Raw genomic sequence first — 25,542 nt, 5'->3', positions numbered from 1 at the left:
ACAGGTGTGATGAAGGGGGGTATTATATCACGATGGTGGATGTATGGAGATTTACACACTACACGGTAGAGGGGAAATTGTATAACTACCATGGATGTGTGGACATTTACACACTACATGGTAGATTGTAGAACTACCATGGATGTGTGGACATTCACACAGGTGTGATAAAGGGGGGTATTATATCACGATGGTGGATGTATGGAGATTTACACACTATACGGTAGAGGGGAAATTGTATAACTACCATGGATGTGTGGACATTTACACACGACATGGTAGATTGTAGAACTACCATGGATGTGTGGACATTCACACAGGTGTGATGAAGGGGGGTATTATATCACGATGGTGGATGTATGGAGATTTACACGGTAGAGGGGAAATTGTATAACTATGGATGTGTGGACATTTACACACGACATGGTAGATTGTAGAACTACCATGGATGTGTGGACATTCACACAGGTGTGATGAAGGGGGGTATTATATCACGATGGTGGATGTATGGAGATTTACACACTACACGGTAGAGGGGAAATTGTATAACTACTATGGATGTGTGGACAGTTACACACTACATGGTAGATTGTAGAACTACCATGGATGTGTGGACATTTACATATGATGTGATGAAGGGGGTATTATATAACGATGGTGGATGTGTGGACATTTACACACTACATGGTAGAGGGGAAATTGTATAACTACCAATGGATGTGTGGATATTTACATATGATGTGATGAAGGGGGGTATTATATCACGATGGTGGATGTGTGGACATTTGCACACAACATGGTAGAGGGGAAATTGTATAACTACCATGGATGTGTGGATATTTACATGTGATGTGATTAAAGAGGGTATTATATCACGATGGTGGATGTGTGGATATTCACACATGATGTGTGGACATTTACACACTACATGGTAGATTGTAGAACTACCATGGATGTGTGGACATTCACACAGGTGTGATGAAGGGGGGTATTATATCACGATAGTGGATGTATGGAGATTTACACACTACACGGTAGAGGGGAAATTGTATAACTACTATGGATGTGTGGACAGTTACACACTACATGGTAGATTGTAGAACTACCATGGATGTGTGGATATTTACATATGATGTGATGAAGGGGGTATTATATCACGAAGGTGGATGTGTGGACATTTACACACTACATGGGAGAGGGGAAATTGTATAACTACCATGGATGTGTGGATATTTACATGTGATGTGATGAAAGAGGGTATTATATCACGATGGTGGATGTGTGGATATTCACACATGATGTGACAACTGGGAAATTATTACAACAGAGGATCTGTGGACATCTACACATGATGAAGGGGATTGTAAATAATTTGAAGAAAAAGTAGAAGAATATAGATGAATGAAAGAAAACTTCTTATCCTCATTTTGGAATCAAATCCAATTAACCCTTTCCATCCTATAAAAGTCCTAAGAACAACTGCATGGGCTCTGACCACTGTTGTTTTCATCAATGTAGTAAGCATATAGAATTCATAACGCTTTCACAATTATTACCCAACCCCAGTGTCTCAAATCTCTCTTCTCTCCCAGCTGAACAGTATTTTCCTATCTCTCCTCTCTTTCCCTGCTGCACCCTCGAAAAGTGTTTTCCTTTTTCATTTGTTTTGCAGATATTGACGAATGTCTGCTGAATCCATGTATCGGCAACAACGAGTTCTGTGAAAATACTATCGGAAGTTACCAATGTCTATGCATAGATGGTACAGATAGAGATATCAACAATAACTGTGTGGGTGAGTTGCTCTAAGTGCCTTTGCTTCTTCTGTGCAGTATTACAGGGAATACATTTGAATTGAAAACTGAATTGAATAAGAATTCTTTTAAAACTGATTGATACACATGTAGTGAAATACACAGAGATTGTCAGTTGCACCTATTAGTTTAGTGCATAGACACATATGATATGTAACACTTATTACTTGTACCCTAACAATGACTTGCCATCTTATCACAGTTTTTTTGTTGTTGATAGAAAGCACATGCATATACATTTATCTGAACCAAGATCCTTCAAGCAGGCTATCTTTATTGGTCTTTTTCGTGATTCATTATTTTTGCAGGTGTCTGTTGTCCAGATGGTACCATTGCCATCGGTAACTACTGCTATCAAATACGTAACGATCCAGAAGATATAATTGACTTCAACACTGCCCATAGAATTTGTCAGACTTCTATAGCTAACTCCACTGGTTCGCTAGCACAATTGGATGACAGTTTCAGGTTGTTGGTAAGAAAATGACTGCCAGATATTATTACAGATAAGCAAACTCACTTTCCAACATTTAAGTAAAGTCTATTTTACCTCTTTGCACTTTCTGTTTGCTTTAAGCTTCCTATATAGATCACCATCAGTCCCTTCTACATTTATGTTTGTTCACCGTCAGTGGACGTAGTTACCTGTCACTGGATGTAGTTCCCTGTCACTAGATGTAGTTCTGTGTCACTGGCTGTAGTTCCCTGTCACTAGCTGTAGTTCTCTGTTACTGGATGTAGTTCCTTGTAACTGGGTGTGATTCCCTGTCACTGGATGTAGTTCCCTGTCACTGGATGTAGTTCCCTGTCACTGGGTGTGATCCCCTGTCACTGGGTGTAGGTCCCTGTTAATGGATGTGTTTCCCTGTTATTTGATGTAGTTCCCTGTGTACTGGGTGTGATTCCCTGTCATTGGATGTAATTCCCTGTCACCGACTAGTCCCCTGTCACTGGATGTAGGTCCCTGTTACTGGATGTAGTTCCCTGTTACTGGGTGTGATTCCCTGTCACTGGATTTTGTTCCCTGCTCCTGGGTGTGATTCCCTGTCATTGGATGTAGTTCCCTGTGTACTGGGTGTGATTCCCTGTCATTGGATGTCATCCCCTGTCACCGACTAGTCCCCTGTCACTGGATGTAGGTCCCTGTTACTGGATGTAGTTCCCTGTTACTGGGTGTGATTCCCTGTCACTGGATTTTGTTCCCTGCTCCTGGGTGTGATTCCCTGTCATTGGATGTAGTTCTCTCTTACTGGGTGTGATTCCCAGTCCCTGAGTGTGTCTTAGTAATCACAGGGTGTATGTAGCTCCCTGCCACTAGGTGTGTCCCTTGGCCCTTGACAAGATTAAATGGTTTCTAACCTGAAGCCTTTGTACAGACACAGTATGGAAACTCAATGTTGTGGTAGAATTAAACAGGTCATTCATCACACATCAGGGATTAATTCAGCCTTACATTTTCTTGATCAGTTTTGAGATGTAATGAATTCTGTTCTCATAAAAAAATGGAAAATTCATAACAGATCTTTGCATAGTAGTTTGCTTGTGTTACCAGATATATTATGTGCTGTAAGTTATATATTGTTATTGAGACTGTTTTATGTCTATTACTTTGAATGCAACTTGTAATAATCACTGCTTGTCAACAGCTCATTGGTTATGAACTGTCATGTTACCTGTGTGTATTCTCCTCTCTAAACGATATGAAGTGACTGTCTCTAACCTTTTATCCACTTTAGACTGCGTTAGCTCAGTTTGGAATTGATGGGGATTTCTGGATTGGGTTTGAAAAAGACCCCCAAAACAACCAACAGTACAGATGGCTATGGGACAGGACTTTTGTTTCTTTAAATCCAATGTAAGAATGATTATATTTCTCAGTTTTGTTCAATGTTAGTACAGGTCTAAGGAACATATGTATATTTATATATAAATATAAATATGTAAAGACAGCCTCGCTCATTTATAGCATGTGCAAACTCAATGTTTACCAATTCAGTATGATACCTATTAATCCTTTGGGGAATATTGCGCAAAACCCTAAGGCTGGAGTGGTCAGTTGTTTCAGCACATAATACATATATATTTCATACCTTTTTACCACTGAAAGTTTAGTGAACATTTGACCATTCCATATTTGATTGTGACAAATTTATCACACAGAAACATGTTATATAATTTCATTGTTCCAGCCCATTTTAAAGCTAACAATGATTGTTAAATATAATAAATTCTTGATTATTGTACATATTTAGATGGGATATTGGATGGAATTACATCCAGATTCATGACCATACAAAATGGCTGCTTTAAGCACTTAAAAGTTATCAAAGTTGATAAGTATGTCAAAGAATGTATTAAGCTGTCCTTTATCATTTTACTCTGGTAGTGATGTAGTAGCTGCTTGTTGCTTCATCACTGTAACATTACATAAGTATGGTCAAACCTGACGAGAGGGCTGTCAGGATGGACTAAAGCCCCTTGGTCAATTAGGGGGCCCAGAAAAATTAAGGATTTGGCACAAGTAAATATGGGGCAAAGAAAACTTTGTTCCCATTTTCAAAATATACTTCAGGAAAATTGAAGATGGGCCCAATGACATAATAATCCCTGTGCCTGAGCTGGCTCTCAACACCACTGTGTGGAGTTCTAGGCAGATGCACTCAACTATGTTGTAATGTTATGTTGGAACGATTCTAAGTATTTCTTTTGGACACTATTATGTTGTTGTTAACTGGAATTTAACCTCAACATGCAATTGTGCTAACATTTTCTGCCCTGATTCCTATATGTATAGGAAATTAGACATATATACGTTCATATGCTACAAAACTGGTGTTGGCCTATATGGTGGTAGTTACTAGGTAAATGTTTGTTTTGAAAATTAATGTCAGACTTTCTTGGCATTTTTAAACATTTGTTAATCATGAAATGAATATAGTAATCTTACAATACATGTTATATTCATCTATCTACATGGTCTGGAGATTTTTACAAATGCTAAACAACTATTATAACTGCTTTGTATTGTTCGTTGAAGACCTGTGTTATAATATCACTCTGTCTTTTTTTCTCTGTAGGCTCTGGCGTCAGGGTGGCCCCGTCCAGATTTCTGGTCTTGAAAACTGTGGTTCTGTTAATCTTAACAATTTCCTAATGGATAACCTCTACTGTCAGCTGTCGAGACCGTTCCTCTGTCAACATCGTCAAATATCCTGTGATAACAGTCAGTATTTGCGGTTTTGGCTTTTTATTAGTTTTAATTTTGTTTTGGTATCGTTTAATACAGGTGTTTTCTTACATTGCTGCTTTTGGCTTTTACATTTTTTTGCCTTATTGGTTCTATATATTTAATATTTTGGTTTTTGTTACTATTTGCTTTTAGGTTTTACATTTGTTAAAGTGCTTTGAGCAGCTTTGCTGATTATGCGCTATATTTTTTTTTCCATTTCTTAATTTTTTTATATTTCTTGTCTTTCTTTGATGTAGCTAACCAATGCGAGACCGCTAATCCCTGCGTGGACGTACCTAACACTCAGTGTGTATATGAGAGTGGTCAAATTCTGTGTATTTGCCAAGTCGGCTTCCAATACGATGACACCACAAGACGCTGTGTGGGTAAGAGAGAAGTGTAGTTATATATATTTATAGAGGTACCCAATGAGGTCCTTGCAGACCTGACTTATAGTAAAATTATTCTGTGTTGAACATTATGCTTTGTAGACATGGAACTCTATCCTTAAAATTACTTCTACTGGTAAGAAAATACATCTTACAAAAAAATAATCCTCTATTTAAAACTGCTGAAATGTGGACCTATCAGACCTATCATGTTTTCACTTGTTTAAACTTAATTGTACTTTAGAACAAGATGATGAGGAGGGAGGGGGGGGGGGGTGAGGTAGGGGATAGGGTTAAGGAGAAGGAGGGCTTATCCCTCGGAATGACCAGCACTAGGCATCAGTCACCATGTCTTCAGTGATATGTAAATCCTGCTTGGTTACTGCTGATACTTATCAAATTCATTGTAACGCATACACTATTATCTCTTCTATAGATGTTGAATGTACTCTAATGGATCCCGACAGCTGCAGTGAACCAAATGAAATCTGTTACTTTTCAACCGTCCATGTCCGTAGTTATTACTGTGATTGTTTAGAGAACTACCAGAGAGGAACAGACGGGATTTGTGTCGGTATGTCTGCTTTCGTCTTTAAGCTTGGTGGATTCAGGAATGTTTAAAACAACTTGTGTAAACAACAACAACACATTAAAAACAAAAACAAATCAACTTTGTGAAGAGAAGGAGAAGGTAGAGATGAAAGCGCCAAGCAGGGCTGGAAATGCATTCAGTGCAACTACCACTTAAAAATCATGTTACCAATGGCAACAACTGCATTTACCCTCATATAAATAATAAATTTCATGATCAAAATTATATCAGGGCTCAAAGTTTAATGGACACTTTAGTCTTGGTATGTTTTTGATAGCTGACAAAATGTTAATGGTGCATCTGCTCATATCAGTGAAAATTGAAGGCAATTTGTTATTTCCTTCAAGAGTTTTGTCTTCTCACCACACTCTCAAGCTCTGGTTCTAATGTGGATTAACAGCATTTTAAATTGGATTTTGTGACAATCAGTTATTACCTTAATCATTCTTTAAGGAAATATAAGGTAACAGAAAATATAGTATTTCACTGTTAGTGCAGCAATAAAAACAAGACTATTTGTAACATGATGACAAACTAGTATATGTATTAGTCTTATAGAACTGATTGCAATTAATTAAAAAATGGAAAGAAAAAAATGGTTAAAGAAATAACGCAACATAAAAGGTAATTCAATATTGTTTGAAATGAATATGAAAACTAATATAGATGAGAAGAAAACAAAAAGAATGTATAGAGGAAAAAAAATGTGTAAACCAAGATATCACCCCATTTTGCTCTTTTTGTCCAAACTTAAAAAATTTACCAGGCAAAGTCAGCTAAGCTGTAATATTTGCATTCTCCATTCAAAGCGATTGTGTTACAAAAAAAAACCTGTTGATTTTTTTGTCTTTCTTTGCAGATATTGATGAATGTGCCTTCACGACCTGCCCTGGTCTAAATCGCCAGTGTGTTAACACAGATGGCTCGTATGTTTGTAATTGTAGGGATGGCTTTCTACCACAGTTTGATGGAGAATGTTTACCAGAAAGTAAGTAATGTATTAATTTGATGGAAGGGTGTGGTTGGGGGGAGGGGAGGGGAACAGGGGGAAGGGCATAAATTATCAGTTTGTAGACACTGTAGAAGAATACATTTGTGATTGCTGTGTTAATTAGCTTTGTGTGGTATTACAATGGAGAGTAAATTATACCATCAAGTAGGTACAGGAGAGTAAGTCTGAGTGTATTAACAGAGACAAACAAATACAAATTCAAATACAAATACAAATACAAACAAAGACAAACAAATACAAATTTGATTGCTGAGAGGGTTTGCTATCTTCATTTCATAGGAGGGATGATTCTTATTTTGAGGGGGTTGGGGAGGTGGGCGGTGGAACCAGTGATCATGCATTTGGTTAAACTAGTAATAATCTATTTTAATGAGACACATTCTTTTGTATACATTTTAATTTTTTAACTTTCTAATTGTCTCTCTCAGCTCATATATGTGAATCGAATCCTTGCCAAGGGACTAACATAGTGTGTATTGATCAGCTAAATAACTTTGTATGTTCCTGCGATCCGGGTTACGAATTAGTCACAGCTACAAGATGTGAAGGTTTGTGCAATTTGTAGTATTCTTAATGGACCATGTGTGAAAGTAATTTGTTTCTAAATAATCAGGCTTTTGCCTTTTTTCCCTGTTGCCGAGTCCAGTATATCATGCTAGAAATAAAAATAAATTGTCCAAGGATTCTTGCAAGATTCTTGGCCTAACATTTCATCTGACCATTCCCCTTGCCCACTTTGATAATGATGATAATTATATCTATTAGTGTGTTTCTAACTGATGAATGGTTCTATCACTGTTGCGAGTACATGAAGTCATAAGAGCCATAGCAAAATTTGAAACAAGCATTCTTACAACAAGGATTTTCCCCTCAAATTTGGCAACTTACCCATGGATGCTAAGTCTTCTAATACTTGTTGTGAGGAAGATTTGTCTATAACCTCTGATTGGAATGTAAGCTTACTGCACATTTCTTAGCATAATCTAACAGATGCAAGTTTCTCTGAGTTTTTTTGCTTTTTCAGAAATGCTGTGACTAAGAGTGGGGGGCTAACCCCCTGGGGGTTAGGTCAAACAATTACAGTTACATATTATAGACTTAGAAGCTGCATCCTGGAGCTCATGCAGTGCCGTCTTGTAAAATTTGATTTTTTATTTCAGTTCTATTCCTTTTTGGTTCTTTTTTCCCCACTATTTTTATCTCCTACTCTATTAGATATTAATGAATGTGATGAATTCCCCATCCGTTGCCCTGCCAACTCGGTCTGTGTCAATCTTCCTGGTAGCCATAGGTGCGACTGTCTGGATGGTTATACAATGGATGAAGCTCAGTGCAAAGGTGAGTGTATTTAAACCAAATTATTTCTTTAGCAGGCAAAACCTGTAAATATAATTGCTGCTTGACCATCTCACTAAAACAGAAAATAATAATAAAAGGAATTAGGTTGCCAATGCAGTATGGAAAAATAATGTATGGATAAATATATATATTATCCTTTTACACATTCAAAGGTTAGAAGCTTCACGAAGCATCAAGTCAAGTCAGAATCTGCCTTTTTTTGAGATTATTTAATTCATGAATATATTGAATGACATCAAACAGGGTCTTTCGAAACTCCCAAAATATGGCAGATTGTGCAAAATACACACTGCAGAATCCTTCTGTTTGTGAAAATTATTTTCTGCAAATTTTCAGATACTATCCTACTATGTTTAGCATGTGTGACAAAGAATGTAGCTCCTTTTTGACTTACAATGTAGTTCATAATCAATGAAGAATATACTTGTTAAGAGTAGATGTGATTCTGATAATATCAGTCCCAAAAGGCTCTTGTGTCACTAGTTCATCTTTTATCAGTAGCCAAGACTTTAGGCCCTAATTTGTAAAATGTTAAATAATGATTTATAGTGATTGTTTACTTCCACTCATGATTTATGTGTTGTACAGATATCAATGAATGCACAATGTCACCATGCACTGATCCTAAGACGGAGTGTATCAACCTCTCCGGTACTTACTCCTGTGTCTGTAGAACTGGGTTCTTCCTCGATCCAAATGGAGATTGTCAAGGTGAGTCTAACACCCTTATACCTCCTTCCTCTCCCCTCCTGGTATTCAAAGTAGGGGGGGTGGGGATCACAACCCTTCCCAAAATATCTTGTAGGGTCTCCAACAAATTGGAAGGTAAAAAGTATTACTGGTACTTGTGGAAAACACTGGAAAAATGGTGAACATAAAATTACTTCTGAAGTTGGAAAAAAGGACACCATTTTGGTACTAAGCACAATTAAGCACACTAAGCCCATTATTCACATACAAATATCTCAAATGTGAGGGGGGTACTCCGCCTGTAGACCCATTAGGCAGACAACAATGTCTTTCACTGGAGGGTTGCCAAAATGATCAACAAGATAATTTGGATCACCACCAATAAAAGTTTGAAAACCCAAGGTATTAATATATCCAAAGTGCCACGGATTATATGAGACAAGTATTGCCTAGTAATGTTCCTTCAGAATTTCATTTTTGCTATTTTTGGCTTTTCATTTTATTTTATCAGGGGCATAATTTATATTTACATAAGTTTATATCTTGGTGAACTTAAAACTCCTTACCCTAGCTGGTTCGCAGGTACATAACAAACAGCACACATTATTCTGTTGTGCAGGTCAAAATCTTAAATGAATCAGGGAAGTGTTTTTATTTTAGTCACTCTCCTTGGTATTTTCAGATATAATTGAATGCAACGATCCAACCATTTGCACTGGAGAGAACCAAGTCTGTCTCAACAATGAAGGTTCCTATAGATGTGTTTGTGCAGATGGCTTTGACAACATTAATGGACAGTGCGTTAGTAAGTATCAAACCTACGCCTTAAACATATCATCGAATGAAGCTATGTTATTCAATAGATTGATTTGTAATTAAGATACAAAGTAAGACTAGTAAATATGTATCTGTTCATTGATTTTAATTCAGTGATTTGAACAGGGCCAGGCAATTTTTCTTCAGGGCAAATTAGAAATGGCCTTGGATTTTCATTGAAATGGCTTGGTGCCGTGCAACAGTATTCAACTTTCTATTTAAGGCACAAAATTTGAAAGGGCACCGATGACAGTTTTCGAGAGTGATAGAAAACATGTAAAGAAATAATTGAAAGATGAATGTAACACTTTTCCCTTCTATACATTTAATTTAATATATTCTTAAACATCATACATCAGCTTGAAGTAAAGGGGGCAAGGCAGGTGTTGCCGTTACTAACATGATTTCTAAGGGCATCACGGCAAGTGGTGGGGGCCACCGATGACAGTTTGACATGGAATGTGGTTGGTTAATTAGACCCATCGTTGAACCAATGGGATGTGAGTTCTACGTACCCCATTATGATGGACAGCAGTTTGTATAATGGTCATTTGCATACTACATTATCAGCAAAGTGAGCTTGTAGCCATGTACAGTTTAATACATATAGTGTAATGAGCAGAAGTATTGACCATAGTCAACTAATTCTGCATCGCCAATTAACATTTTTTAAACATTTTTATTTAAATTTTCTTGGTGGTCACATTGTTACTGTGTTCCCAGGAAATTTCTCCTACTTGGACCTAAATATCCAGTAATGTGCAGTAATTCCAAAGGTCTTTTGAAGAAGTGCAAATTTGACATCAGGTGTGTGTGTAAAGCAAACCAGAAGAATGAAATAATGTAAATTTCTAGGAGGCTGGCTCTTAACATTTGGAATGCCAATTACTTCTCCAAAGAGTAAAATGTGGAAACCTTTGGGATGATTTTATGATTTGTAAAATATGCTGGAATTTTTTACTGAGATCTGAAACCAGTTGTCATGGTAATGTGATACTCTCTTCCTTGTTTCTCTGTAGTGAATCTAGAGTTTGTCTGTCGTGTTGGCAACAATCCTTGCAGTGATGCTGAAAATGAAATCTGTGTTAATGTAAATGGAGCTGCTGTCTGTGAATGTAAGCAAGGCTTCTTTCAACGTAACGGAATGTGTATCGGTAAGTTAATATCTTCTATACGTCATACATAACATTACTTGTGTAAATTACCTGTGTTCTTAACCAAAGGGAAATGAAAGCCACAAACTTTTGTTTATTTAAAGTTAATGGCCTCTGTTCCTCTCTACTGAACTGACTTGTAATAATGAGAGGGCGTTGTGGTCAAGTGGTTAAGGCAGTTGTCTTGTGATCTAAGGATTACAGGTTCGAGTCCTGGCCAGATCATTGCGTTGTGTCCTTGGGCAAGGCGCTTTATCTCCATTGCCTCTCTTCACCCCAGGTGTATAAATGGGGACTTGCGAGGTAACTTGTAAATATAGTTGCGTGCGCCGGTTTGTGGCTGCACCCTATGGGAAGTCCCCCGGGGGACACATGGTTGTGGTGCACTGTGGTGCCCCAGGAGAGATTGATTGAATTGTGCACACTTTGGTGTGTAGGTGTGACAAGTTACCAATGACCAGGGTTAAGTTTTAAAGTCATGTGAGAGGGCCCTGGCCCTGAAACAAGACTGTAAACCTAGTATAATATAACATAATAATTTACATTAATTAATTTGGATGGCTTTGGTACCTCATAATGGTCTTGAGTCTCAAGTTTTTTAAACTGCATTCAATGTCTAAAATTGGTCTCCAATCGGTATATCATGCATAATTATATGTTCAAACCTCTAAATTGTCTTCAATCTTAATGACAGGAACACATGCATTTTGCAGGGCCTCCCATTGTCTTAAACAAGCTGCATGCCTAGGCTGTCTTGCTTCCCTTTAAAAGAATTTGCCATTTTAAATTACTTTGTCAAGTTTATGATTATCTTTAATGGATGAGTGGAAAACCTGATTAAAACCTATACATGCATAATATCTTGTTTCATAAACTCTTAACCTTGGTGATACCGTGCAGTTTGGGGAATTTATCCAGAAAAACAGGGATAAGAGACAAATGCAGTAACCTTGGACTTTATAATTAATTCCAAAATTGCCCTAGGAGTCCCTTGACATGTAAAATTCACTGTTAGTGTACCTAATACCAGACAGAACCAGTAAAACAATAAGTCAGGCAAACCTGTAACCTATATACTGTTGGAAAGAAGATAGACCGAATGGCTTAAATTGTTAATAAAGTCAAACACAATATAAAACATGTTATTCATTCAGTCAGAAGTCTGAATGTGATGATCACTTTTCAGTGCAGTTTGATTTTTTGAAACCATATCACAATAAAAGTGTTTTTAATGTTAAGTTTCTCAGGCACTGATTTTGGGAAATATATTATTACTTTTGCATTTACTTGATATGTTTACCAATGAAGTCCAATATCCTGCTCAATTTGCATCTAATTTACACCCTTTCTCTCTTGGTTTTAGCTGAGAGTGCATGCAACGCTGACCCTAATCTTTGTACATCCACCCAGCTGTGTGTGGATACTGCCCTGGCGGAGTACAGGTGTGACTGTTTACTTGGCTTCGTCAGAAATGAGCAGATGAACGACTGTGTCGGTGAGTAGTGGGTGAAGCTCCATCCCAGCATTGGTGGAAAAACAGGGAAGATTAAAGGGATACATTTAGGGTTATCACAGATAGGATTGGGATAAACATGGCATTCTGCCAATGAATTTTGTATCGTATTTCATGTAGCTGGTTCTATTCAGTGGGAAATGGGGTGGATAGGCTACCAAAATTAACCTAAAGTTTATATTTCAGGAGTTGCTTTGAGGAACCCCATAGATTCACCTTGGCACAAACAATGTTACATGATGTGTACAGTAGGTCAGGTTGAAGCAAATCTTAGACTTTCCTTGTAGGCCATCAAAAACTTTCAAGGTTATTCCAACATTTAAGGGGAATAATTGTGAGAGTTTTAACACAGACAGTGACAATTTAGTGTTGAATGCAAAGATAAAGTCCTTCCAATAAGAAATTCAACAGCATTACCAGATTTTTCCAAATAAACATTTGCATTTTTTTCTTAATGTGGGACGAGAGCAGTGGGTATGTTTTGGACTAAGGGTCATTATGTAATAACTGGACAGATAAGGAGGTAGCCCATACCCACTTACTTGTACCAGCACCTGCTTTGATTGCACCCTATCTTCATTTTTAAAACAGCAAGAATACAAAATATGAAATAAATCAGATGTTGAAATATTTTGATAGTAAATGTCAGCTTCTTGTGCCAATTTTTGTTCTTGCTTTAGCTGCTGATATTTGCACCAGTGATGCCACTCTCTGTTCATCCAGGCCTAATGAGGTCTGTGTCAGTTTAGATCTTGGAGCCCATGAATGTGTGTGTAGAGAGTTCTTTGAAATGCTCAATGGAGAATGCACAGGTAATTATTTGATTTCCTATCATTTAAGGATGCTATGCATGCTTAATACTAATTTACGCTATGATTATTAAAAGGATGCTATGCTTGATAACAAAGGTTGCTATGGTTAACATTAAGAGTCGCTAGGATTAATATGATAGGACGCTATGCAAGATAACAATGGACGCTATGGATAATACTTAACGATGCTAGGGTTAATACTAAATGATGCTATGGTAAGTATTAAAGCATGATATGGTTAATATTAAAGGATGCTATAGCTTAATATTTAATGATGCTATGGCTAATATTTAATGCATGCTATGGCTAATATTAATGGATGTTATGGCTAATATTTAATGGGTGCAATGGCTAATATTAGTGGATGTTATGGGTAATATTAGTGGATGTTATGGCTAATATTTAATGATGGTATGGCTAATATTAATTGATGATATGGCTAATATTAAAGGATGCTATGGTCATAATTTATGGATGTTATGGCTAATATTTAATGATGTTATAGCTTAACATTTAATGATACTATGGCTAATTTTAAAGGATGTTATGGCTAATATTTAATGGATGCTATGGCTAATATTATTAGATGCTATGGTTAGTTTTTAATGATGGTATGGCTAATACTAAAAGATGCTATGGTTCATATTAAAGGATCTCATGGTTAATATTAAAGAACATTTTGATTAGGATAATCTGAGTATTGGTTTGGCAATATGTTTGTGCTGAGTTAAAGCTATTGTTGTGTCCGCTATTTTTGCAAAGGGTAAATCACTATGTGAAAATGAGATCATCATATCCATAATGTAATATTCTTGGAATTCATCTAATAGTTAGGGAGGCTTACTAAAAACTATTGTTTGTGTGTGATCGTTGTGGCAGGATGTAAAAGATGTGACTTCTTCAGAAGTTTGTTATCAATCGGGCTAATATACATCATTCTTTGCTCTTTCATCATGTTAGTCTGTGTTATACAACACCTAATTATATTCCGGCCATTTGATTGGTCAATTGCTCGTCGATTGCATGCAAAATCCGCTGTATCGCACTCTATGAAATAGAACCATGGGTTATACTTTTTTGATAGCACTTTTTTCAACGGTAAGAGAGCAGAGAAACCTGTCTGTTCAAAACAATCTGTTGCATGAGTGCATTTAACATCCAATTATATCCAAATTTGAAGGTGTTGTATAAAATAAATAATGAATGATTTCCATTCGTGCAATAGTGGAAATATTTCATTCGTTGAAAGATGTAATTTGTTCCATTCAACTCGGCTGCGCCTCGTTGAATGGAACATTCCATCTTTCAACTCATGAAATATTTGCACTATTGCACTCATAACCATTCATTATTTGTATAATAATGATTTAGTTTCTTACATTCTCTCTTCTTCAATTCTGGATCAGTGAGATCAGCTGTGAACTTCTTTCATGTTTAATACTATACAGAGCTGCAAAGGATATATTCTTTCTTTTTCTCTTAACATGTCAGCTGTCGATGTCTGTGTATCTAGTCTGTCATCTCTTTGTGGACTGAATGAGGTCTGTGAACCTCTGGGCATCGGACAATTCCAGTGCGTATGCCAACCGGGGTTTGTTCGCGTCAATGAAAATTCTTGTGAAGGTAATATGATCAACTCTTCAAGAAGATTTAGTTCCATTCCATTGCAAAAGAAAGTCTCAAAGAAGAATACCTTTCATTGAAGAAGTTGCATTATTGTTGTTGGAGAACAAATTTGAATGTTTTGATTGAATGCTGCCATGTTAGAAATGAATTCCATCTGCCAAAGAAAACAATGTGTTTATATAGAGAGAATACACAACATGGGCAATGTTCACTCAGTCATTTAAGATATATTCTCTAAATAGATGTGACGTTACATTGAAGTCGTTTGCCATTGTAACATATGTTGGTTTTTTTTTTATTTTTTTTTATTTTTTTTTTTACCACGCTTAGTATCTGTATTGGTAACATTCTTGTGCCATATCGAATATATTTGGATACAATAACGTCAAAAACCTTTAACAAGTAATGATAAGTGCATACAAAAACAATGATGCATCGTAATTAACTGAACAGTATAGTGCAGTTACTAAATGAGTCTTTTAACTGCTCGTAAGAAATAAAAGCTTTGCCTCATTGCTTGAGTTCTTTCTCAAGTTTAATAGCAAATTTTAACTTACATAAAAAATCCCTACATCTCATTTCCTTGTTTGTAACATACTTATATAATAACATATGTATTATGGTACTATTATTATTTCATCAAGCTGAGAGCGCATGCAGTGTGGCGAGTGTTTGCTCTGTTAACGAAGTATGCACAGACATAGCGGGGTCACCTTTCTGTGAATGCATACCAGGTTATTCCAGACAAGATGGAGTCTGTCAAGAAGACACAGGTAATTTTCATTCTTTTATTGAATTACAGTAACATGTAGCAAGGTAATACTGAAGTGATGATGAGTTATTGGTGTGCTAGATTAGATTAGATCAACTTTTTTAAACCACCAGGGTAATTGCATGTCCGTATAAAACAGGATATGAGATACAAACATTAATATATGAAAACCTAAAACGTACAGTATCAAACAATTGTAAGGATATGAAAACATAAGACATTTTAAAACATGCAGTAAAACAATATACAAAGCTCAGGACAATGACAAGAGAGGACAGTTGGAACAGAAGAAACAGCCAGACGAGATCTAACATTGAAAGTCTTCATTAAAAAGTTTGATGCATTGTGGAATGAATAAGGAAGTTTCGATTCGTATGAGAAGGTGGTAGCCTCATCGTTCCACTTCTAGGAATAACCGCTCTGTTGAAATATTGATGGAGTGGGTGGCTATCATCCCTCATGATTCTAAAAGTCAATTGAGTTATGATCAGGTTTCATTGTCTTTAGAAAGGTACAAAACTGTTTTTGTGTCGTTTACAATACTATAACTGAACTAACAGCCAACTGGAAAGGTTGTCATCATAATTAATTTTAGAGTTATCCCTCTCGTTATGTCTATTCATGATTAACGTCTATAATTGTTTTGAAACCACATTCCACTTTCTTTTGTTTAGTAATGTATGTAAGATACCACCAATGAAAGTTGTAGAGTTACCATACTATAATCTATACTCATTCAGCTTCCATTAGGGCAAATAGCAGTTTATGAGGTAGAGGAATATATTGTGTTGTGAGATACGGGAATAGGTTCCAGGGGTGTCTCATACCTACATGGTCACCAAAATGCAAGATTGTTCTGGATAATCCTACAGAAATCTAAGTAAAAGAATCTCAGTTAAAGTTTCAGAATATTCCCCGCCCTCCCTCCCTCTTTCCCATTCCAAATTTGGGCACACTTGTTTTCTTAACAGCTACATATATTTACTTTTTAACTTCTTTGAACCCATATCAATGATGTGTTCCTAGTTTTAATAATGCATGAATATTTCGTCTCTCTATTGATTTGTGTTTCACAACAATCATTGTACATTTTGAATCAAGATTACATAAAGTAACTAAGGAAACTATCATTAATATTATAAAAAACATAGATTATTATAATTTAAAATAACTGTTGGCAATTTTCAGACTAAAAACAAAAAATGATTAATTTACTCATAAATAAATAAATTTTCCTTTGGAACGATGTGACATGTGTGCTCTTCATATGATATTTAATTGTCTTAATGTTGATCTCTTTTATCCCAATCCAGCTCAAAATCCCTGCATAAGCATGCCAGACATTTGCGATGCCAACCAAGATTGTATTTTCCGTGAGGCTAGTGGGTCCATTGTCTGTGTCTGTATAGAAGGTTATGTTGACGTTGGTGGAGTCTGTCAGCTTCAGGGTGGTGAGTATAACATGCTTACATAGCTGTAATATTATTGAATATTCATAAGATGTCTGTGTGCAAACGATGCACTACATTGTAGAATCTGCACCTGTTTGTTAATGAGCTGTGCATTTGCATATTGATATATAAGTTAGAGCATGTCGTCTGCTCGTCCTTGTTCACCCTGTCTCTCCATCTGTCAACTCGTAAACTTGGACATGTCGTTCAATATCTGTCCTGTACAGCATGACTATGTTACGCAATAAAATATAACATGTTAATACTCAACTTCGACGGTGTTCTACTTGATTGCTTAAAGAACTCATATAACTAAACAAAGAAACATGACATGGTGGCAGCGAATGGAAAGCAGTCCACAGAAATAGACAGTCGCTAAGGCATGAAAGTCTTCGAAGCACGTTGGAGTATAACTACAATGCACTTTAATTATAAAGCATTTCAGCTCACATGTTAGAGGAGTAAAGGAGACAATTTTTAAGCATGGTACCAGATTATTTCAATAACCTTCCCTTCAACTATGAAAACTTACATCACAAGCAACAATTGTTAGCGAATTGTCATAGAAGTTTCACTTTTGTAACCGTTCAAATTGTTTCACCATCACAAAGTCAAATAAAACTTCCAGTTTTGTGTCTGAGAATTATTGCAAGAAAATTAAGCTGACATACTATTCGTGTTTTCATCTTTAAGCTTCATTTCAGTTTGGTTCATGTTCTATTAAAAGGCAAGGGTGTACATTCATGTGATATTAAATTGATTATAATAAATGATGATCAATTAATATATTTAGTTTATTAATCACTACGTTCCAACTTAACCAATGCATAATTAATTTAAGTTAATTCTTTTATAGTACACTAGAGAAATTAGTCCAGTGCATATATAAGAATTACTATATGATATCAAATTAATCACTTTCCTAAGAATGAATAATTTGCAAATAAATAATTGGAACAAATTCATCAATAACTTGTGACAACTCAAGTTTAATAATTAAAAAATAGCATTTATTTTGAGTTGTCGTATCCTTATGTAATTCTGTGTAGTACTGTATTTGATGTGCGTTTGATTCACCATTTGTCTAACCAGTTACCAATCCGTGTGATGATCCTAATCGCTGCAGTACCAATGAACGCTGTACGGAAATGGCAGGTTTGGCAGTGTGTGATTGCATCGATGGCTACAGTTACCAGAATGGAGTCTGCCAACTGACAGGTCAGTGTAAAAATTACACTTATATAGAGCAGGCATAATAGGACCCTAGATTGATCATACCAACAAGGAGATGCTTAAACAAGCATACTGGCAATAAGGTTCATGTGACTCACATCGTGGCAGTACTTAACTAATTTCACTCTCAGTGCCTTGTTAGACATTACCCATAGCTTTGTTAAATTAATCCCTCCATCTGCTTCTAAAATAATATTTGCTTTTTATATAGCAGCTTTATACCAGCAATAGGTCTCAAAGGGCTTTACAGACGTAATATTACCCCTGGTCAATGATAACCTGTCCCAGAGACAATCCCTCCAGTCGGCAGCAGTTAAATACTGCGCCCAATGACAAGTTACCTCACAGGTACCCAATTAACCCCTGGGTGGAGAGAGGCAAGTGAGATAAAGCATCTTGCCCAAGGACACAATGTAATGAACTAGGCAGGAATCGAACCAGCAATCCTTGGATCAAAGGTCCGACGCCTTAGCCAATTGGCCACCACGCTCTCTTTAAGAGGTCATATTGCTCTCTGTGTCTAGGAGCTTATCTCACTGATGTAGCTATATAGTAAGGATGCATTGATTGTTGTAATTTAATTTGATGGATTTGAGAAAAACAAGGCTTCTCGATGAGAGTCATACACCGTTAGCAAAATGAATGAATTTATTCCTATGTAAATCGTATTCAGTATTTACTCTAATTGTTAAGTTGCTCAATATTCTACAAGTACTTTTGTCAAGGGTTTGATTCCCTAAACTTTTGCCAGATATCCAGGATGCCAGTAGTTGGCAATAATATTGAGTTTTGAGTATAGGTGACCCATTCCTGTTTCTATCGCATATTCTAAACCAATACAGAGATTGCATAATTCCAAGAAAATCCAGGAAATTTATTTCATACCATAATAATCTACAGACGTGTATTTAATATGAAGTGACAGTGACCCCCTCCCCCGCCCCACGTTGCTTTTTGGTGTACTTTTGCTTTGTATCTCCCAGAGGCTGTAGGGAATGTATTATGGTGGTATTAATCAACATTAATTAACAGATTTGTTATTCCTCCTCAGTTGTGAACCCTTGTGAAGTTGTAGGTGCTTGTGACATTAATGAAGATTGTACTGTCGTACTTGGCCAAGCAAATTGTGAATGCCAAGCAGGTTACACAAGAATATCTGAAACTTGTCAGCTAGCAACAGGTAACTTAATTTTTGTACCCATCTCAATGGCTCCATCCCACATCCACAGACAATCTTTCTAATCAAACTTTCAATTTGTTCATGAGATTGATAAATACATCATGTTTCACTTAGGTGAGTAAATAACATGTATGTGAGTGGAAAACTAACTGAAAACTTGTAAACCAATGTTTAATAAAGCAAAAAACTGTATGGCCTGCCTTAATATTGAACCAAGACAGAAAATAATTACAAAAGTCAGATGCTTTTCATAAAATAAGTCAAATCTACATAAATCACTTTCACCTCATTTTAACTTCAGTTAACACCCTTAAGTTTGAAAGAAAGATAAAAAGAGAAAGGAAGAAAGCTGTGTAAATGTTCTATAGTCATGTAAATATGAAATTATACAATAACAACTTTTTGGTCAATAACAGTAACTCTGGTATTTCAATTGGGAAATTATATTCAGTAGGGCACCTATAAAAATCACAACTAGTGAATTTACCAAATGTTGACCTAGTTTTGTGTAAGAGATAAAAGGGACTTGGCAAATATATATTTTGAACGTTATTACATATCTATATATATTAGATAAAGTCCTTTGCAAACACTTCTGTCCCCTCCATACCATTCCGTCAATTTTATGACTTATCATTTTAACTGTGATACTTATATCCAAATTTTCTGTAGTCAGATCCTATACCTCTCAAGCAAGTAGTATATTTATTTTCATTTTTTTTCATTCCTCCTTTTAAATATAAAAAATCTTCCCTTTGATAACAATGACAATCGTTATCCATTTGATATGTAATTTCTCTATTTCCTAGCCTGCATGTAGTTAGAATCATTCCATGTTTCTGTCCTCCTTCATTGCACAGGGTGTTCAATTCCTGATATCTGTGGTGAAAATGAAGAGTGCCTCAGCCTACAAGGTGGCTCAATCACCTGCAACTGTATAACAGGATTTACCCGACAAGGTGGTCAGTGTGTGGAAATATTTGGTAGGTATCTAATTAATCGGTGAAATGGTTGTACAAACCCCCTTGAATACCCCCTCGTGTGTGCCAATGCGTTCCAGTTTCAGGTAGATGTCCAAAACATTGAAGTGGTTTGTATTGCATACGTGGTACCAGTTGGTTTACTCCCTTCTATCTCTGTTTTACATGCCAATGCTTGGTAACCTGTGTGGGTTTATCTGTATCTTTGAAATAGCTGCATCACATGCCTTGTACCAGTGGCTACATAAACCCTCTGACATCTCTGCTGTTTGTATTGTGTGCATGTTTTCTGCCTTTGTAAGTTAGCCTGGCAGTAAACAATCCCACCATACACTAGTGTGTGTATTTATACCACATATCCTGCCCACCATACTTGAAGCAAAGAAGATTCAGTTTACAAGGAAGTCTCCTTGTATTATTTCTGTTAGTAAAAGTTTTCCTTGTCACTACCTCTTTAGTTGCATTTGAGAAGAACATAGTTTCTAATCTATCGCATTTGCTACTAAAGATACTCTTAATTGCTTCAGCATCCCTGCCATTAATGGGAGTATTTGAGAACCAAAATGTAATTGATGTTGGTTTTCTTTTCAAATGTTTATAACTCCATTACCACTCCCAATCCTCCCCATTGATAGAAAAGTCCATCCTCTCATTCTTGCTCTGATTCCAAGATGAAAATGCAAAAATACTTCCTGCATGTATGAATAAAAATATCCATGAGCAATATTTACCAAAGGAAATGCATTTGCATTGACAAAAGAATATTTTCCCTTTGCATATATCCTTCTCAAATAAGAACATTGCCTATGGATAATTGTGAGTAAAGATGTAGATAATTTGGGTCCATTCATTGATGCCTACAGGTGTAGTCATGGTTACCATTGCTTAGTTACAGTTTAAAAATGATATTTAATGTCAAATAATTTATACAGGTTGATGTACTACATGTAATGTTTATCTTCATGTGTACCATTGATCATACATATATTTGTTTCATTATGATATTACTGGTTAATGAAGAAGTGGATAATTGGATCATTCATTGATGCCTATGTGAATAGTCATGGTTATACCATTGCTCAGTTACAGATTTTAGATGATATTTATTGTCACATAATTTATACAAGTTGATGTATATACATCCATTGTTTATAATGTATATACCATTGATCATACATATATTTATTTCACTATTGATGTTACTAGTAATGAAGAAGGAATCTTTGATTGTTTTACTACAGATCCGTGTGCAGCACCGGATGCCTGTGGAGTGAATGAAGATTGTGTTAATGCAGGTGACCAGGCCCAGTGTAGCTGTATAGAAGGATTCAGCATGCAGGCTGGAGTTTGTCAAGAAATCATAGGTAGTACATTCTCCATCTTGCTAATAACACATATTAACAAAGATTGTCTGTAGAACTATTGAGACCAGAGATTCAAACATTGTTCAACATACAGGAAAGGGTTATATATGTATCTATGTTGTTAAAGCTATCAGGAATCAGTTCAATATGTCTGTATTACACAAAAGCATTTTGTATTGTGTAGGCACAGAAGAGAACTGTTCCTCTGGTTCAGTGACAGTTGGTGATATTGTTGGATATGCAAACGATTTGTATCTTGCAAACGTAGTTGAACCTTTTATAACAAGTTTTACCTGTTACTTCAAAATCAAATTTTCTTTCTGATGTTCATTTCTTACATATCAATTGATTTAGAAAATCCTCAAAGTAATGGACTTACAACTGTGCATGTAAGGCATTCACTTCTCCACCTAATGTTTGCCTTTGTTTACCTGTGTTTGCCTTTGTTTACCTTTGTTTACCTTCTTTGAAGTTACTCTGTTGATCTTTTTTTCACATGTATTGTTTATGCAGATCCTTGCCTTAACCCAAACACCTGTGAGGTGAATGAAGTCTGTGTAGCTAATAACGGGCAAGCTGTTTGCAATTGTGCTGACGGGTTTGTTCGACAAAATGATGGTACTTGTCAGGTTCCTGGTAAGTTAATGTTGATCTGAATTTGCTAAAATGAATCATTTTATGACTTTGACAATAGGTTACTTCATCCATTTCATCATGAAAGGATTCAATTGTTTTATGTTGATATAATTCATGCCTGAATTAGGAAGTTTGACAGGATCAGTAAAAACATAATTCTGGATAAAAGAAAGATTTATGCAGGGTTATATATACTCTTTTATCTAAACTGAGAACTCTGTGAAATTTGGAGGAGAAAAAAGTAATTATCTTGTTGTTCATCAAGGATGTCAATTTCTCATTTTTTTCTGAAGAATTAACAAAGTAGTCAAGCTGTAGTTTAAAAGTTTTGAAAGGTGAAGTTGCATCTTCCTAGCTCTGTAAAACAAAAATTGAAAATAAAAAGTTTTCAATCGTTAATGAACAATTTTATAATCTTTACTCAAAATTATTAGTATTTTTGTTATAAGGATGAGTAACATACAGCTTGCAATGAAATGACTAATGTCTTATTGACACAAAGGTGTATGGCTACGTTTTAGATGCTTTTAAGCAAAAATTGGTTGCGTTTCAGATTTTATCTAATTTCCATAAATCACATTTCAGCGGCTGACCCATGTGACAGTCGAGTGTGTGGAGTGAATGAAGGGTGCATCAATGTAAACGGTGTACCAGGTTGTGCATGCTCCACAGGATTCAGCAGACGAGATGGAGCTTGCATCGACTCAGGTACTCAAAAAACTTATTTCTATACTTGCTATTGAATTCAACTTATTATATTCAAGCTATTAAAGTTGATTCCATTTTAAAGTTATTATCCAAAAATCTGTGGTGAAGATTTCTGAGTAGTCAAGAAGAACATTAAGAAACTTATTTAGATATTTGCAATGTTGTATAAGATGAATAGATCTATTTTTAACAGGATGTTTGTGCTCATACATTGACCACTAAAATGTAATACTACCAAACTGGACTAGAATTTAATTCATACTATTGGGTACAAAGCTGGGGACAATAATTTATGTAAGACTCGGATATTTAAGTAAATCAAAACTCTACATCATGCAATGATCAGTTGTTGGTTTAGTGCAGGGTTGAAGTGAAGGATGAAGCTGGGCAGGGAAACCTTCTTTTAGAGGGAGTTAGAAATAGCCTTAGATTTTCATTGAAATGTCCAGGGACACCACTGCAAATTTTATGGCCTGGAGCAAGGCACCAAGAAAACAATGGCATGAAAGTGAGAAAAAACACAAACAGAAATGTCTGAAAGTCGAACAACTCATGAGATGATTGGTATAATCAACCTAATGTCTAGATAGTTATGTTCCCTGTGGCTGCGTAATGGTTTTTTTTCTAACACAAATATCTCTAGAGTTTCCAACACATTTTGAGCCATGGTTTAGTTTGATAATGAAGTTCAATGGTCAAGGTAATTATGAGGGCTCCTATGGCAACTTGTTTAAAAGGGTCACCCTTGTTGTTGTTGGATGATCTTTTAAGGGCATTTACAGACCTCCGAAGGATGTATTAAATGGTCAAACATATTAGTTTCATTAAAGTTTATGCAAGATTTTTATGAATTTGTTTACAGTTTCCAAGAGCGTGTTTTAGACAGTGTAAAAACATATATAGGTTTATGTGTTAAGAAGACTTTTCCTTTAGTTCATTTTCTATTGATTTAATACCTATTTCTCCATCTATTTGCAGTTCTAACTCAGTGTCCTGCCTCTTCTACTCTCTGCGATACCCTTGCTGAGGAGTGTGAAGATAACAATGGATTCTTTTTCTGTACCTGTGTTGGCGGTTTTGTACGGGCTGGCTTGACTTGTGTCCGTAAGAGACTTCCCCATCTAATTTCTGTAGATCTAAGTTAATTTTTTGCCATTTCCTGAGCTTTGTAGATAAAAAATCGCCAAAACAGAAAATGTATGTACCATCATAAACCAAATTATGGAAGAAATTTCAGCCAAATGTAAAGATGAAAGTTTCTTTCTGTATTGACTAAACTAGAGGAACTTCCCTTCAGGAGTTCATGACCTATGGCCCTAGTAACCGACCAATCCATTCTTCAGGGAGGTAGAGAGTTTCATCTTAGTATAATGTGGACTGTTTTGTTTGCAGAACAGTGGCTAACAGTGGCTGAAGTAACTTGATCAGTTCTGTTGTCCACGTTTGGTACAGCTAGGTTGCTATGTGTTCTAACAGCCCTTCTGGTATAGCATATATTGTAGTTTATAACAAACAACACTCATGGTATATCCAACATATTACCTTGATAAGGGATTCTGCTGCACACATTCTAATGGTACCACTACATATGAACCACTACATAGATATGGTATATCCAACATATTACCTCGATAAGGGATACTGCTGCACACATTCCATGTAGTACCACTAGGTTATGGAATTTTAAACATATTCTCAGTTAAAAACAAGTAGGATGTTAGTTTCATACGAATGACACTTTTTAGTTTAATTTTCAGCCTTGTTAATGTTTCTCTTATTCAGAGAAATTAGGCTTTTGGTTGAAAATTTGACAAATTTAACATTTTATGAATGGAGATATCATTAATATCAACAATTTAAAGTGTCAAGTATGCAAATATTTGGTAACCTTTTGAGACAATAAATTTCTGAGATTGTGTAAATTTGTCCATTTCATATGACTCTTTCAGCGGAAGGTGGAGAGTGTGTGATCGGGAGTAACGACTGTACTGGAACTAATATTCAGTGTGCTCCAGTATTTGGCATTCCAGTTTGTGAATGTGTCACTGGTTTTGCAAAGAACAGCGCTGGTGATTGTGTCGGTGAGTTTATTAGCCAATTAATAGCAACTGTGGGACCAATAGTAATGTTTCAACCAAACACTCCAGACTTAATGTCAAATAAAATGGTGATTGCTTTGTTCAGAGGCTTAAACCAACAAGTAAGTGATATA

At 36.0% G+C, this 25,542-nt stretch overlaps 1 protein-coding gene and 1 long non-coding RNA gene across 5 annotated transcripts in view; one reads left to right on the top strand and one right to left on the bottom strand.

Moving 5' to 3' along the window:
- Window positions 1–25,542, top strand: part of LOC139966898 (uncharacterized) — a 68,608-nt gene that overhangs the window by 16,616 nt on the left and 26,450 nt on the right. For all 4 annotated transcript variants that reach the window (XM_071970367.1, XM_071970366.1, XM_071970365.1 and 1 more), the window contains exons 16-40: window positions 1,673–1,795; window positions 2,123–2,289; window positions 3,551–3,669; window positions 4,892–5,037; window positions 5,301–5,429; window positions 5,869–6,006; window positions 6,884–7,012; window positions 7,465–7,584; window positions 8,252–8,374; window positions 8,984–9,106; window positions 9,768–9,890; window positions 10,921–11,055; window positions 12,419–12,550; window positions 13,249–13,380; window positions 14,872–15,003; window positions 15,651–15,779; window positions 17,092–17,229; window positions 18,322–18,447; window positions 19,514–19,642; window positions 20,503–20,625; window positions 21,864–21,986; window positions 22,500–22,622; window positions 23,208–23,330; window positions 24,309–24,434; window positions 25,280–25,411. In XM_071970367.1, coding sequence (XP_071826468.1) covers window positions 1,673–1,795; window positions 2,123–2,289; window positions 3,551–3,669; window positions 4,892–5,037; window positions 5,301–5,429; window positions 5,869–6,006; window positions 6,884–7,012; window positions 7,465–7,584; window positions 8,252–8,374; window positions 8,984–9,106; window positions 9,768–9,890; window positions 10,921–11,055; window positions 12,419–12,550; window positions 13,249–13,380; window positions 14,872–15,003; window positions 15,651–15,779; window positions 17,092–17,229; window positions 18,322–18,447; window positions 19,514–19,642; window positions 20,503–20,625; window positions 21,864–21,986; window positions 22,500–22,622; window positions 23,208–23,330; window positions 24,309–24,434; window positions 25,280–25,411 — 3,243 coding nt within the window. The remainder of the gene's footprint in view (window positions 1–1,672; window positions 1,796–2,122; window positions 2,290–3,550; window positions 3,670–4,891; window positions 5,038–5,300; window positions 5,430–5,868; window positions 6,007–6,883; window positions 7,013–7,464; window positions 7,585–8,251; window positions 8,375–8,983; window positions 9,107–9,767; window positions 9,891–10,920; window positions 11,056–12,418; window positions 12,551–13,248; window positions 13,381–14,871; window positions 15,004–15,650; window positions 15,780–17,091; window positions 17,230–18,321; window positions 18,448–19,513; window positions 19,643–20,502; window positions 20,626–21,863; window positions 21,987–22,499; window positions 22,623–23,207; window positions 23,331–24,308; window positions 24,435–25,279; window positions 25,412–25,542) is intronic.
- Window positions 15,793–25,542, bottom strand: part of LOC139966904 (uncharacterized) — a 30,173-nt gene continuing 20,423 nt past the window's right edge. Inside the window, exon 3 of the long non-coding RNA XR_011792787.1 lies at window positions 15,793–16,243. This is a non-coding gene — a long non-coding RNA (uncharacterized lncRNA). The remainder of the gene's footprint in view (window positions 16,244–25,542) is intronic.

This window comes from Apostichopus japonicus, chromosome 4 (assembly GCF_037975245.1).
Source record: "Apostichopus japonicus isolate 1M-3 chromosome 4, ASM3797524v1, whole genome shotgun sequence".
Taxonomy (NCBI): domain Eukaryota; kingdom Metazoa; phylum Echinodermata; class Holothuroidea; order Aspidochirotida; family Stichopodidae; genus Apostichopus; species Apostichopus japonicus.
The sequence above is the reverse complement of the archived record's forward strand: the minus strand, read 5'-3'. Positions and strand labels throughout refer to the sequence as shown.